Source organism: Lepisma saccharinum, chromosome 21, assembly GCF_977018435.1.
Source record: "Lepisma saccharinum chromosome 21, izLepSacc3.1, whole genome shotgun sequence".
Taxonomy (NCBI): Eukaryota; Metazoa; Arthropoda; class Insecta; order Zygentoma; family Lepismatidae; genus Lepisma; species Lepisma saccharinum.
This window is the reverse complement of record NC_139249.1, coordinates 45803478-45819562: the sequence shown is the minus strand read 5'-3', so window position 1 is coordinate 45819562 and position 16085 is coordinate 45803478. Positions and strand designations below refer to the sequence as shown.

The window sequence follows — 16085 nt, the reverse complement described above, 5'->3', positions numbered from 1 at the left end:
CAGAATAAATGTTATTGTTCTCTGCATTTTAATCGGAATAAATGAATGTTAGTTCTTTTCATTTCTAACAGAATAAATGTTTAAAGTTTTTGCATTTCAAAAACAATAAAGAAATGTTATAGTTCTTTTCATTTTCAATGAGAATAATAAAATTTTTATAGTTTTTAGCCTTGGTTCATAATTATTCATGTCATTTTAAATGTATGTGTGTGTAACAGATCTTGATAATTTTAGACATGATAGTTTAAACAATGATTTCAGCTTTGTTATGAATTAATATTAGTTTAGTATGTGTAGTGAAAACTTGCGATTGCTTGGGAACCAGATACACTCACATATCATACATTATATAGTTTTAATGTGAATAACATGTTTTTAAATCTGTGTGCTTTGAGACCACAGTATTACTAAGATCATCAAAACCCTGTGATTGGGATAGTATTTGTGCTTACCTTACGTGGGTTCATTGGAATCGTGGGAAAGTTGTCATGGGTTACAAGTTAACCAACAACCGCAGATAGCCAATTGCCAAACTATCAATCATGAACTACTGGTACTTGGTGGAGATATTTCCAGTGGCTCGGAAATGGTTACCTATACCTCAGGGGTGGCATCATGCGATAACAGTAAACCTCCAATATACAAGAAACATTATCAGTCTTACATTCAACTTAACCTTGACATTAATGAACATTAGCATACCAATGAAAACCATCTATCTTAGGGTACTAATAAGCCAAGGTGACAAAAGAACGCTTACATGCTGTTTGTCTCTCCATCCTTGTTAAGTATTATATATATCTTGTTACTACCAGAGGCTGTAAAAATAAATTTTGGTGGACTGGTAGTAGCTCAAGGCAAATAAGTAATTTGACCTGTCTGACTGTAGAAGAGAAAATCCATGTAGAGATTTCATCCTCTTTTCAGAAACTAGTGAATGTTGAAGATGTAAAATTTTCTAAAGTGTTGCCGTGTATGTGTAGATTGGATATAGAGATATATTTTGACAGATAAAAACTGAATATTGTTGGTAAACTTTACAAAGATATTTTTGATCATTTGTGTAGGTTGATTGTCCAACTTAATAAAAATATTATAACTTTACTTTTTATAATACACTATCCTGTACATCAGTCTGTGTTTCGTGTATCAGACAGTGAGAAGGCTTATTGTGTACCGCCTTCATCCTCGTGCTGCAAGACCATTCAGTGTTCGTGCAGATGAGATCCTATCATCACTTCACTTGGTGTTGATAGTGATCGGCCTGGCTTTTCTCCACTAATACTGCCTGCCCCAACTTGGGAATTTAATGCACTTGTGATTGACAAGTCTTAAACTGCCCTCCCAAAGGCAGAAACACCAATGGTCGAATACCAGCAGGGGTTTTAGAGCTTCACATACAATACCCCAATTTTAATGCATTTGATACGAATGGGTCCAAGTCAGTTGAACCAGTTGGTTGCACCTTTGCCATAGACTCTCAAAGTTCCAGTTATTCGTTAACATCCTGCCTGTTCTTCTATACGGGAGAGTTGTACACCATTCTAAAGGCCCTGGACTTTGCTGATGTCAATGGTCTGAAGAAAGTCCATGTCTGCTGTGATTTGACCAGTGTGCTTCAGAGCCTGGAATCTCTGAATTCCCGGCAACTGGTAGTGCAGCATATCCTTCAACGGCTTGTGTCCTTATCTGCCAGTGCTGATGTCTGCTTCTTCTGGGTCCCTTGTCATGTGGGCAGAAAGGGGAACGAGCAGCTGATGCTGCTGCGAAGACTGCAGATGATGTTCTCGTCCATCTTCTGATAGCTAGTGGCCCGCAGAATGTGTTTGTTTCTTTGTTGCCTTCTTGACACTTGGCAGGAAGAGTGGGATGCGGCAACGGGAAACAAGCTTCATGCTATTAAGCTCACCATGGCTGCATAGTGTTCCTTGTCCCTTCCCTCACGTCAAGTTGTTTTAAGCCAGCTGCATATAGGGGACAGCTCTCTCACCCATAGTTACATGCTACAAGGACTGAACCCTCCACTTTTTCGTGTCTGTAATCACCATATTCTTCTTGAATGTGCCAATTTTGCTTTCCTCAGGCAGACTTTTATGAAACCAAGTGTCTTGTCATCCCTGTTTGGAGTGTTTTAGCAAATGTTTTTAGTTTTTTGAGAAGAACTGCTCTCTTCCACTGTCTGTGAGGGAGTTTTCAGTTTATTCTTACTTGTAATGTGCCGTGTTTCTTGGGCCTCCCCGATGCCGCAGTGGTCGCGTCGTCGCCTTGTCATCAGAGGACCCGGTGGAGGCACAAGTGGTTCGGATCCCACTTTAAACTGCAGGTCCAGTCCAGATTAGCCTTACTGTGCACAAAGTGGACTTAAAACACCAAATCAATCAATCAATGTTGTGTTTGTTTTTGTGCAGATCCTTTTACAACCTCGCAACTTTAATCTTTCTCAAGGGGCTTCTTACACCCCTTGTTTTAATGTTTTACGTAAGAATTTTAGTAAGGGGATATTTCCTCTTATACGTTGAAGGGTGGGTGTTGGCTCCGGTGGCAGAGTGTTTAGCACATTGTGCTACGATGCCAGGGGCCCCGGCTTTGGATCCTGGTCTCGGCATGGATGTTTGTGTGTCCATTCATCATATCATTGCTCATCCCCAACTTTGCAAATTAGCCAAAAGTGGCATACAAAGCGAAGTAAAAAAAAGCAAATCAATCAACGAATCAACATTGAAGGGTGCAAAATGTCCTTATGTGCCGATGCACCCATCAATTTTAAATACATCAATCAATCTGTGTTTCAAGCTTTCAAACGAGCAATAATTGCTTCTAGCAAAATTTTGAGCAGTAAATATAAATCCGTATCAACTGTTCAATTGTTTCTGTAGTTGCATTGGTTGTTTGCAACTTTCATTTACCTTATAGGAGATTGACACAGTGTCTACATTTGTCAGTTTTACTTTTCGAGATATCTGATTTTATTATATCTCTAGTTATGCTTCAAGCACTTGGATTCGAGTCAACTCAGTGGCTGAGTGTTAAGTAGTTAGCTTTCGATCTCTTCACCAAAGTTCCCAAGTTTGAATGTCGTCATGGATGTTTTCCGTGAGCATTAATTTCATCCAAATAATCACTCACCCTTGTTGCCATGAGGTCATACTGAAATAACAAAAACACAAATACTTGAATTGGAAGATTATGTCCATATTTTCATGTGAAATCCGTTGTTAATTCTTAACCTAGTCATGTAGCGTCATCTTATTTACTGTGCATTTGTGTCTTGTACAGCCGGCTCGATAGCAGAGCACTTTCACCACTGAAGTTTCCAGGTTTGAGCCCCAGTCTATGCATGGGTGTTCTTTGTGACCACCCCTTCATTATCATCATTACAAGTAGCCAAAAGTGGCAGAAAAACCGTGCTAAATAGTAAAAATACAATTCTCGTAGCGACTTTGCATAATACTGAAGAAAATATTGTTTTTATGGTATCAGGGTAGTTTGATTGCTTTGAAGGGTAAGATCTTCATTGTGTTTGTTCTGCATCTAATTATCCATAAGCCTGTAAAATAATACAAATATCCAAATAACCAACTGTCATGGTTGTAGACTTATTTGAATAAATTTTATTGCATGGTATTGAAGTATCCTGTTCATAATTTTTAGTTATATACATATCTTCTGGTGCATCTTTTGCAAGTTTTGTTGAAAACATATGTAATGTCAAATGAGATCCTCAAAGAAATTTTCTCATAAAAGCAGAACTACATTCTTCTTTTGTTTCAATACAGTGCTTTGTACAGCTATAATTTGATCTTTGATGTGAGCTAAATTAGATGAAAATTGTTTTCAAGTATTACATTTGATAGGAAACTGAAATGTACTGTAAATCAAATCAAATTTACGAAATACCTTATGTTCATATTTATTGTAGTGTAGAGGTTTTTGATATTTTAATTTTTCACTGTTTTGTGGAATCTGGCATTCATTGAGAGTGAAGCCACTAACTTTTGGCATAGGTGTTCTTTGTGAGTGTCCCTTCATCAATTTCATCATGTCATCACTCATCCTCATCTTTGCAATTAGCCAAAAGGGGCTGAAAAAGCAAAGTAAAATAAACCAAATCAATAAATCAATCATTTATTTTTTTAGAGACATGTTTGCTTACCATTTTGAAATCTAGATCAGAGAGTTGCTTTATTTAGAAAAGTAGGAAGGTATATATAACTCCTTGTGACAGAAGGAATCTATGATATGTGCCGGGTGTTCGTAATATACAGGAAATCTAAATTGAGCCTGAGTGGATAATAATGTGGTGTCACTTTTTGCTAATATTGATATTGGAATGTATCTGTTCATACCCACTGATACGTGTATACCTGTCGTGAGTCCATTATGCTGTGAGGCAAAATTGAGTATGACACTTGTATTACAAGTCTCATTCAATATATAACCGGAAATATGTTGTAACTAATATTTATTATAAGCACCAAAAGAAACTACAGTACTATGTTTCAACATAGTCCCCCCCTCCAGTTCAATGCACCTACGCCAGCGCTTGATAAGGGCACTGATTCCACAGGAAAAAAATCTTTTGGATGCATGCGTCGCATTGTCATTGAGCACACCAGTGGACACCAGGCCACATCGTCTCTGCAGAATGCCTGGTTTCAGTTTTGCATGCAAAAGGTTGGAGTAGGTGGTAGTGTTTACATTATGCTTCCATCTGGGAAGCAATTTCATTGACAGTAATATGCCAGTTCTACCATATCAAGTCCTCCACTTGAGCGATATTGCTTTCTGTGACTGCAGTGACAGAGCGACCTGGATGCGGAGAATCTTCAACACTGGTTATGCCCTGTTTGAACTTCTCAGGCCACTCGTACACTTGTGATCGACTCATACAGTCGTCACCATACTGAACTGTCATGCAGCAATGAATTTCCATCGGTTTCACACCTTTACTCAACAAAAACATCACGACATTTCCCTGCTTCAGCTTGGAGCACTCCTGTAAGGGTGCTGCCATCTTGTGTAACTGTTTCGCAGCGTCACGTGCACGAGGCAGGTGTATCAGCCTCAGCTATGAATAGCTTACAGATGCCTTCACAAAATAACAAACATATAACAATCACGGTCTTATTTTAGATTTATTATACTACTTTTCCAGTTATTTATTGAATGCACCTTGTATGTTTGGAACTACTGTAGAATTTGGTGTCTCAGTAGTCAATCTTATAAGTTGTTTTATTATGACCTCAAGTCACCAAAGGTTCCTGGTTCGAATCCCAGGCTGGGATTCAGTTTATATCTAATCATAATTCATACTCAGTCACACTTAACCAAACCAATAAAACAAGACCAGAATTGTTTGAATCAAAGAAGTAAGCAGGAATTAAATGTGAATTCTTTAAAAATTTGTTCACAAACAAATGTTTTGATACAAAGATATTCTTATTCTGGAGGTTTTTTGTAAACCACAATGCCCTTCTTCGAAAATATCATTGGGCTGAATATTTCAGAAACACAATGGAAGGATATACATAGCATATTCAGTTTTATGCATTATAAGTCCATCCACCTTTAAGTAGGTTGCAGGACCTTTGACAAATAATGTTCACAGAACCTATAACAAAAATTGTCACACAATTTGAAGAGATCATAAATAATAATAGTACAATAGGAATAATATAAAAAATAATAAACTTAAGATCCATTTAAGGGCATTTCTGAAAGGGGTATACATGTTTTATAGTGTCTATTTGGATAACAGGCTTTTTGAGTGGCTAAAACTATAAAATGATGAACCATATGTTGAATAACTATGCTGTACTCTGATTGGATTTTCTTTTCGTTCTTTTGCCCAAGCCAAATGCAACAAATTAATTTATTTTGTATAGGTCCCAGTCTTGGCTTGGTAGTTCTATCAGTACCATATACGTTAACTCACAGGGAATAAAATAAAACAATTTATAATACATGATTAAAAAAAAAAAGCTGTTGCAGTATATTAAGCCAAGCCAGCATTCTTGATATTAGTTGTTCAATGAATTGCATTGTTGAACAGGTGACCTCTCCAATAGCATAGTGGAATAAACATTTGTTATGTATTTTTGAAGTTCACTATTGCATGTGCAGATGAACAAAAAAAAAAAGAAGTTGGTGATGAATTATGTTCAAAATTGAGTATGAACAAAATATTAGTGTGAGAATGGTTGTCCGAGTAAATTGTTTGCAAAGGTTGATCTACATTTGTATGTTCAAGCATTGTCCCAGATATTGTCATCTTCAACCACAAATGTACATGAGCCATGGAAGTAGCATGATCTACAATCAGCCAGGCTGCTGCAGGTTCTATAACCAACATAATTTTTTTATGTGAATTCTTGAGATTTGGAAAACAATTGATCTTGTTTCTCAATCGGAAGTAGCAATGCTATTATGCAAAGTAAAATAATTCATGCACAGTTAATTTACATATGTAGTGAAGCCTCTGGAGAACCTGATTTTCCCAGTCCTAAGGCTGGCTATGTTGTATTCTGTGTACAGACTACCATGTGATGATTCTAATTTGTGTGGCATAATTTTGTTGCAATGATCTTGTAAATTTTGAAACTACTTACAGAGAGAATGAATGTTTTTGGCCATGTATTTTATTTTGTCTTGACAGTATTCCTCTTTTTGTAATCGAAACACAATTTTTGCCTGTTGTTTATTGTTTCAAATAATTTTTAAAACTTTTGCTCATGGGATTCACTTTGCAGTATTAGTTTAAAATCTAACCTGCTGTGTTACCAAAGTGTGGTCCCTAGCTTCAAAATTGTATCAGTCCGGCTCTACTTGCAATTAATTATAACAGGGTGGCTACTCACTGGGAATTCCTTGAATTCCTGAAATTATGCGTGAATTATTTGCTCCGGGAATGATGCGTGAATTCTGCTTGAATTTTTCTCCATAGACGTGAAAAATTGCAAGTTTTTAAAAATCCCAATTGAATTTATTAATGTCCTGAGGCAAGTTTTTCACAGTTTTGGTTTTATTTTTATCGAAGGAAAATAAAAAACTCCTTGGATAATATAAAAAAATCCTCTTGATCCGTTTGCTTTGTTAGTGTCCTTTGCAGAACAATCTACAATTGTATCTGACAGACGGAAGACTATTACAAGACAAAATATCTTGAACTTGATTTCTTTAAGTTGATTAGGTAAATTTGAAATTCTTGTACAAATAACAATTTTTCGTAGATTACTATATCCCTTAACATTTTGTGACTTGTGTTTGTACATGCATTTATAGTCTGAGTACGCGAAATGTCAAATGTAAATTCCGCACCTTAAATTAAATATATATGTACTAGAGATGGGACCGATTAATTGGTACTCTATCGGTATTGCCTGATATAGGCATATCGGTTTATCGGTAAAATTGCCGATTATTTTACCGATCCTATATATATCAATAAATATCTGATAATTTAGTGCAAAATTCTGCAATTTTGTTGTAATTTTATGGATAAATGCCATGCCCTACTTTCTAAAAAAGTAAATTTCTAAATATGCAATTTATTTTGCACTGCAGTCACCTTGAAACACACATTTATTAAGGAGGTCAATGAACCTTTCAAGTTCTTCAAGGACCATTTCTAATTTTATATCGGATCTGTAGAATATCGGTATCGGCAAATTTTATATCGGTATTGGCCAAAATTCCATATCGGCCCATCCCTAATATATACCGTTCAATTGAATTGAATTAGAATTTTTGGATACATTGGAATCTCACAGATCCTTTATATTGTTAATATATGTTTGTGTGTGGGAGGTGAGAGATGGTAATACCTAAGTTTGAAATAGAGAAAACATTTGCTGGTACCTTTGAATTTTTGGGAACTTTGCCTTGAAAACCGGGAATTATACTTGAATTTTATAAGGTCCTAGAGTGACCACCCTGCAAAAGTACAGCAAACGAGAAAAAGTGAAACAATGTGATTGGAGCTTCATAGCAAATGGAGACTGAGAGCAAGGAAGAGAAGAAGTTTGTAGTTGCAAATAGACAAGAGAAACAAAAAAAGTATTCTCTTCTCCAAAGGTACATAAAGAAGAGTACTCGATCCTCATTCATTATTTGCCAGCTTTCATTGCAAGATGGTACATGATGAAGTACACAGGTACAGATTTATCTTGATTAGTAATTATAGGGATGACCAAGAGACCTGGGTGGGGACATATCTGGTAACGGAAAAGAGACAATTTGTTTATCCTTACGTTCAATTTGCTTAATTATCCAGATGATGTCATTTGTATGATTAACCATCAGGCTGCTTACACACGTGCCGTTCTTTTGTCGGGGTAGTGTTCTGTGCTAACACCTACACTGGCAATGTGATGGGCACATGCACCGACAAAATCAGGAGTTTTTAACCAAAACCTTGGAGAGGCTGCACAAAGTGATGGACAAAGCCTGAAATTGCAGATGACTCCTGCCTTGTGTTGTCAACCTCCCAATAAGAGAAAGTGCTGCTTAATCTCTGAAATTATGGTAAATGATAAATTGTGCTAGGATCTAAAAAATAATTATAATGAATTATTATTATTATATTACTGTTATTGATAATTAGTAACAGTGATTTCTTATTACAATTATTTTTTGAATGATTGTAATTTGAAGATATGAATTCAACATTGAACTAGAGAAAGTTTGAGGTGATTCATTGACTACAAAGTGGAACATTTGTTTTATTTGTGCTCCCCAACTTCTACCAATTTCTTGCCATGAAAATTCCTCTCGAGGTAAACTGGGGAGAATAGAGAAATTATGAAAAGAGGAGAGGGTGTGGTTGAAAAAGCATGTCCCTTGCCTGGAAATAAGATCTGGATACAATTTTATTTTTAATTTCTCAAAATATCGTCCTTTGAAGTGAATTTCTCTCTCCCAGAGAAGCAAGTTTGCAAATCATGTAGATTTTTCCATTATGCAGGACCTAGGTGCCAGTGAAACTCAAATTGTGCTAGATTTAGCATCATTATGCTAGAGTTGGCATCGGGGCCTGTGCCCTCTTTTCATTACCTGAGGTGCAGGGGGATGGGTCCATCGGTCGACTTGTGGAGGGGAGATCCGGCTGCAAACCAACCCTGCATTTGCTCTTCCAGGAAATTTGTCTTAGGACTGTGTGTGCAACTGTGTCATTAACCTCCATTGGTTTTTGTTGCAGACGATATTGAGGGAGGAGACACCACCGATGTTATAGGTATATGTGCAAATATGCTCATTCTGATAGCCGGCCCCGTGGCAGAGTGGTTAGCACATCATGCTACGATGCCAGGGGTCCTGGGTTCGAATCCCAGCCTGGGCATGGATGTTTGTGAGTGTCCATTCATGAATTTCATCATATCATCACTCATCTCCATCTTCGCAATTAGTCAAAAGTGGCACAAAAGCGAAGTAAAATAAAACAAATCTTAAATCCAGATACGTCTATCTGGTTTTGGACATATCTTAATCGTATTGTATTTAAATTTATTTTGTGTTACTCATGTCTCTTAGTAAATTGTTCATGTAGTTGCTACAATAACCATAACTCCAACTCCACGTACCATTCACTGGGCCCCGTAAATTTTCTGCCCTTACGAAAGTAGCCGGATGAATGCCTTGTGTAAACATTGTGGATCACAAAAAAATACCGTAAGTAAATGTTTTTTATTGGACTTTGAAACATATACTATACTGTGAGTTCTACTCAATGCTATTTTGTGAAATGTTTCTTACCTCATCTAAAAGTAAAAGCTAAGCCCTTGAACTTGTTAAAAAACTGTTTAGAATCATAGTCTCTTATCCTGTTACTTGAAGGTACAGATGGGCCGATACAAATACCAATAATGTACCGATATCGATAACTGATATTCTACCGATCCGATATAAAATTCCAAGTGATTCTTAAAAACCTCAATGGTTCATTGACCTTAATAAATGTGCTTTTCAAGGTGAGTGCAGTGCAAAAGAAGTTGCATATTTAAACATTTACTTTTTTTAAAAGCAGGGCATGGAGATTATCCATAAAGTTATGAGAAAATGGTAGAATTGTGCACTAAACTATAATATATTTATAGATGCATTCGATCTGTAATTTTACCAATAAACCGATACACCGATTTGCTTATATCGGCCTAGTACCGATAGAGTACCGATTAATCTGCCCCGGGAATGTGTGGAGCAAGGCCACGCATAACAATATAGAAGGGGAGATCGTGAGTTGGCGGAGCGAAGCAGCACATTCTTCTGCAAATGGCTGGTAACAATACTCACTTCCCCTCTCAAAAGTTTATTGGCTGAGCCTCCTCGAGTCACTACTTGCACAGAGACTTTTTTCGTTTGCTCACTCAAGAGATTTCCGGGACAGAGTGTAAAAGTAAGCCGCCTTGCACCTCTCTAACTGCCATTCTACATTCTCCCCCCTCCTGAAGTTCAGAGCCTTCTAGCAAAATGCTACCTTGGAGAAAGTTTATTTTTGTCCCTTCCCTTAAAAAAGTGCAAGATCAAAATTTCATGAAACTATTGAACAGGGTTAGTAACTGTAATTTGATGTGGAGAGACATTGGGGGGGGGGGGGGTTAGATTTGTATCCTTTGATAAAACTTGAAAACTGTGAACAGTATCTCCGCCACTTCTCCCAATAGATGGGAAGAATATAAGGTCCAACTTTCTTTGTTTGGAGCTGTAGGTGATATTTCTAGAACTTTGCTTTTGTTGTTAATATAACAGGGTGGTGTGGTTTTGTTCAATATCATTTCAAATATGCATCTTATTTGTCTTAAGGAAAAAACCTTTCAACATTAATTAAAGAAATAAGTGAATCACTTGGGTTCCACAAAATATTTCTCATTTTAATATACCAATAAATTTTGTATCAAATGGTATTATATTGCAACTGTTACCTGCATGCATATATTCAGGGATATTTTTTTTATATTTAGTATGTCATAAGGTTTGCTTCATATATAATGTGTGTGTGTGTCTGTCTGTGCATGATAAAAATATTATATATGTATAGCATTGGTCTATTCTTTGCGCAGTTGTTATACTGAAATAGATCGTTGTCTCTTTACAGGGCTGTAAAGGCATTACTAACGATCACACACCGGTGGCGAAAAAGACCTCAAGTGCAAAGCCCAGTTACAATTCTTCAAGTGGCAGTGGCAGCGGAACTCTGAATAATGCGAACAAATTTGGCCAGCAGTTGAAGAGGTCACCATCATTATCATCATCGACTGCAAATCCACCGCCTATCAAGAAGCAGAAGACAGTGTCATTGAGGGATGTTACCCTTGCGGAGGCGGGAAAATATGGTAGCCTTACTGAATATGCATTTTTTGACAAGGTAAGCAAGATTCCAGAAAATTCTCTTTGAAGTAGACCTCTCAATATAATTAGCTTGAAATTCATTTTATCAACGTTTTAAGAGAAAAATTGAAATGAAACAATATTAAAGAGGTATTAAGCAATGAAATTTTAAATTACAACGTAATAAAATATTAATTATTTCTCTTCTAGTCTACGGTTATTACAAGCATGAAAACAGTTTTTCGTTGTGACGTTTCAGGAGAAAACCACTCCCTTCATCAGACATTTATTTTTAGTTTGACTAAAGATACAGTTATAACAATGGTTATTGTAATAACCGTAGACTTCAAGAGTAATAATTTTAGAATGCAAGCATTACGTACATACAAGGAAAAATATAAAATATTAATTTAATAATATAGAGTGAACCTATTTGTGTAAGAATCCACATGTTTATCTTTGTGTAATGTACATGAATTTTCTAAAGCACTAAATGCAGACCTTAATTTTAAAATTTGTGGTGAAGTATGAATTCAGTGTTTATTTATTTCACCATTTATTTCATCAGACCATGAAAGCATAAAAGGGGTGTGCAGGTGCCCCCTCCCAACTCATGATCTTTGCCCTTGTGATCCATCAGCTGCCTTTACGCACCCAGGGGGTGTTTCTTAATGATAGCTCTAAATTATTGGTACAGTAGTGTGCATTCATTAAAATGTATTTTTCTCAATTATTTTTAAGTAATAATGTTTCCAGTATATATGTTCTTACCTGTGTGAAATTTCATATTTCCACATTGCACAATTTAATAGTTATTACTAGGGCTAGGATTTTTATGTCTAAAAAACATCAAAATATGTAAAATAAAATACTCTTTTGACCTAAAATTTTACAAAATATGCACTATAATTTGAAAAATATGCCCTTATAACTGGACTGTTGCAAACATCAATATCTAACATATGCTGAAATATTTTCACCTACTTACGTTTTTTCAGGTCACTTTATGGGCCCTTAGTTGGAATGCACAATGTTTGCTGCATTTAAAAAAAAACTCGACTGAATATGGAATTAAGAACTAGTCCACTTCGAAATTAACTGTATATTTCTTGAAAAACTAAAATATATATAATATATATAACCAAAAATCCATCAAGACATGCTTTATCACATAGAAATGGCCAAATATGGCAGAATATGCTCTTATAAAGTACCTTAATTCAGTTAGTTTCTTCACAATATGAATTTATATATATTTAGGGAACACATCACCCTTACCAAGAATAATATGCTAAGTCATGAAAAAATCTTAGCCTTAGTTATTACTATCTTCGCTCTAAATGCTGTACCCTTGGTGCAATACGGAAATAGAAAATTTCACGTATGTAATACTCAAACTGCATTTACCGCATCCATCATGAAGATATGTTCCTAATCCAGTTGTATGAAAACAGTAATACAAGCTGAGCTGATAACCACCTCAAACCATTACCACTAATACCGATGTTTGAAAATTAACAATAATAAAATAAATGTTCAAAATATTGTTTAATATTAGTTTAACATTTTTCCAGTCCAATTATATGCATCAATTTATCAAGAGTTTTGCTTTAAAACATACAGGAATTACTTCAGAATATTATCATATTGCCATCATAAAATCCAGATTCACACAAAACTGGTACAAAGTAAAAAGAAATTTTGAAATTGCGCAATTTCCAGATTAATTACTCTGGAGAAGTATCAGTAAATTACCGTATTTACTCTTGTATAATGCGCACTTTTTTTCCCATATTTTTGCCCCTCAAAACTGGGGTGCGTATTATGCCAAAATCAAACCACACATTTTTTTCACTATGTCACTGCGTATAACATGTTTATATCTACAGATTGTCTTTCTTTAGCAATAATTATTTTAAAAAATAACTTTTAAAAGCAAAATGGGCATTTTCCATGAGTTTTCACTTAGTATTCAGGGTTGCTACGCGACTGGAAAACCTGGAAAACAGGGAAAAGTCAGGGAATTTAGTTGGTCAGGGAATAGTCAGGGAATTTTGCATATTTTCTGGAATTTACGTGCATTTTGGAGTAGCAGGAGAACCAGTTAAAAATGAACGAACGGTTCATTTCCACTTCCGAATTCGGTTCTTGTGATTCCAGTCCCCCCAAAAGATTCAGTTCAGAAACTTGTTCCTCTCGTCATTATGACTTCTAGTCTGTTACGTACAGAATTATGGTTTCTTCGTATTTCAATTCTATATTTATTCACTCTCGGATCTAGGTTCTTGGATCAGTTCATTTTGCATCTCGTTCTTGTGAACCTGTTCAAGACCGGAATTTGGTGAGGCGTGAGATTTTTTCTTAGAGAACAAGCTACTCAAGACGAAACCTACGCACCAGCCATCCTCAGAATTTCTTGCGGAAAAAAATGTTGCTTTAGCTTTGTGTGTAGTGAGGAAATTTCCTTTCTTCAAGAACACACCCATTCGGAACCCATTCTCTTTTGATACATGAAGCGGAGCAGGTTGGTGTTTGGACAGTTCATTGATTTTGGATCTGCAATAAAGCTTGAAGAGCAGAATTTCACGTAACTGGCTGTGGTTGACATCACACTGGACGGGTGTGGACGCCGAGTAAAAACAAAGGGACTCACTACTTCATTCCCCCTTGAACCCGTTCTGTGAATTTGAGTCCTTCGTTTGCGACCCGTTCAGAAGCAACCTGATGAACTAGTTCATTTGCTCGTTGTTGTAGTTTTTACATTGCAGAGATGTGTTACACCCGAGAAATTAGTGATTTTATGCAGTATCAGTGACGTCAATATTCGAATATACGTACACTGGTCACACGTCGGTGTTAGGTTAGGAATGTTGGTTTCATGCCGATAGTAATTTTACGTATTGTTCGCGTGTAGAATGAAATTATGCTTAAAAGTGGTGAAAATGAGCCCAAGTTCCTTTTGTTTTATTACGATTTCATCATGCTACAAATGCAACTTTTACATGGTTCGATTTTGATGTATGTCTGTTAACACATACTGCAGAGTTTTAGCGATTACTTAAGATTTTGTTAATATATGCTTTTGTGGTTAGGTTAGGAATGTCAGGTTTGGTTTATTCGGCCTACGTATAGGGCCAGTGGCAACCCACTATCGTGAGGAAATTGGGGAGCTCCGAGTGAGTGAGCATAATCCGGTCGCGAAGTACTACAACGGCTGGGGGTCGGTCGGGCTGACCACCCGTCCCCCTAGTCTGGCTGCAGATCTCCACGCCCCCTTGGTGGCTCGCGTGGGAGGGAGGCCAGCAGTCGGTAGGTAAGCCTTGGCCCAATATTGGGTTGTTGCGCTATTGGATTATTTTAAGGTCATTTTGAAGGTTTTTTTCAACATAAATAACTTTTCGAATCCAAATAGTGCTCATGATTTTAAGGAAGGTTCAAATTTCGTGTCACAATGATTTCAAAAATTATATGATAATTAGTTTTCCTGCTAGGAAAATGTGAAAAAAAAAATCATAAAACATTCGGAACTGTTACCTTTCAGAAGACAGATTTCGATGTTTTCCGTAATATAAAATTGGTTCCAGCATGTGAAAACTCAAATAATGGAGATATTTGATTCCAAAGTATGGCCCGCGTATATATTGTTTTTAGGTGTATGGTTGGTCACCGGCCCCATTCAAGTTCTGAATTTCCATAATATATGTAGCCTACTATTTTCAATAAATTAAAAAATATAATCATTAAACTTATTGCATATTTTCTAAAGGTACATGACCTAATTTTCTGTTGTTTCTCATTTGTATTGATGTAGGCTAATTGAGGTTGTATACAGGTTACATTGTAAAGCTTTGATAAATGCCACATTTTTTTATTGATTTTTTTACACCACTTAAATTGTAATGACTGAAAATTGGGAAGTACAATAGTTATTTATTTTTTCATTGAATAGCATTATATTAATCACTCGGTTAATTTTCAGCTAATAACTGTGTATATTCATATTCATAATAATTAACGTGCCTGCATATTTAATTGAAAAACATGAGGTTCAAAAGCAAATATCATAACGACAAACATGTCTGGAAAAAAATTATTTCTGGTCTGGAAAACCTGGAAAAGTCAGGGAATTTCATAATCAAAAAATCGTAGCTACCCTGGTATTGGAAAGTTTTGCAACATCTAGAAAAGCAGCACCATTCTGGCGGCATTCAAGCATGCACCTCCAGTCACACAGGAGGTGTATCAAGCTGTAAATAACTTCTACAAAAACAGTTTTCGCCTTAGAAACTGTCATGAACAGATGCGAGCTACTCCTAGTAACTACATGTGTATACACGCACGCTCATTATACTCGCTTAAATGCGGGAATTCCAACCAATACTTTCCAATATCAGTACCCAGTACCATTGGTATCGGCCAATATGATACATCAGCTTTGGTATCAGCTCAGCCCTCGTAATAATAAATGTACAGCCACTAAAGTGCATATTACCTCGAAATTAGTATAATTTTTTGTGTAGTACAGTCCCGGACACTGCTGGGTTGTAATGAATGCATAGACTTTCAATGCAGTCGTTACAACCCAGCAGTGTCCGTGACTGTACAAGTACTGCATCACCGACATCTGGTAGAGCATCATTGTTTGTATTTCTTTACTCATCTGTTGCATCAGTCATTGTCTGTTGTCGCAATTAGTCTTGAGGCTACGAACTGAGGCCGTGTCCGAAAGATGTACGTTCTGAAGTCGTGGACTGGAAGTGAAA

The 16085-nt window shown here is 36.4% G+C and overlaps 1 protein-coding gene across 7 annotated transcripts in view; it reads left to right on the top strand.

The window, feature by feature from the left end:
* Sin3A (SIN3 transcription regulator family member A) overlaps positions 1-16085 on the top strand; it is a 159188-nt gene that overhangs the window by 95162 nt on the left and 47941 nt on the right. For 5 of the 7 annotated variants that reach the window (XM_083142494.1, XM_083142490.1, XM_083142493.1 and 2 more), the window contains one exon: positions 11072-11359. In XM_083142494.1, the coding sequence (XP_082998620.1) occupies positions 11072-11359 (288 nt within the window). The remainder of the gene's footprint in view (positions 1-11071; positions 11360-16085) is intronic. The other 2 variants (XM_083142495.1, XM_083142492.1) reach the window with 1 other exon arrangement.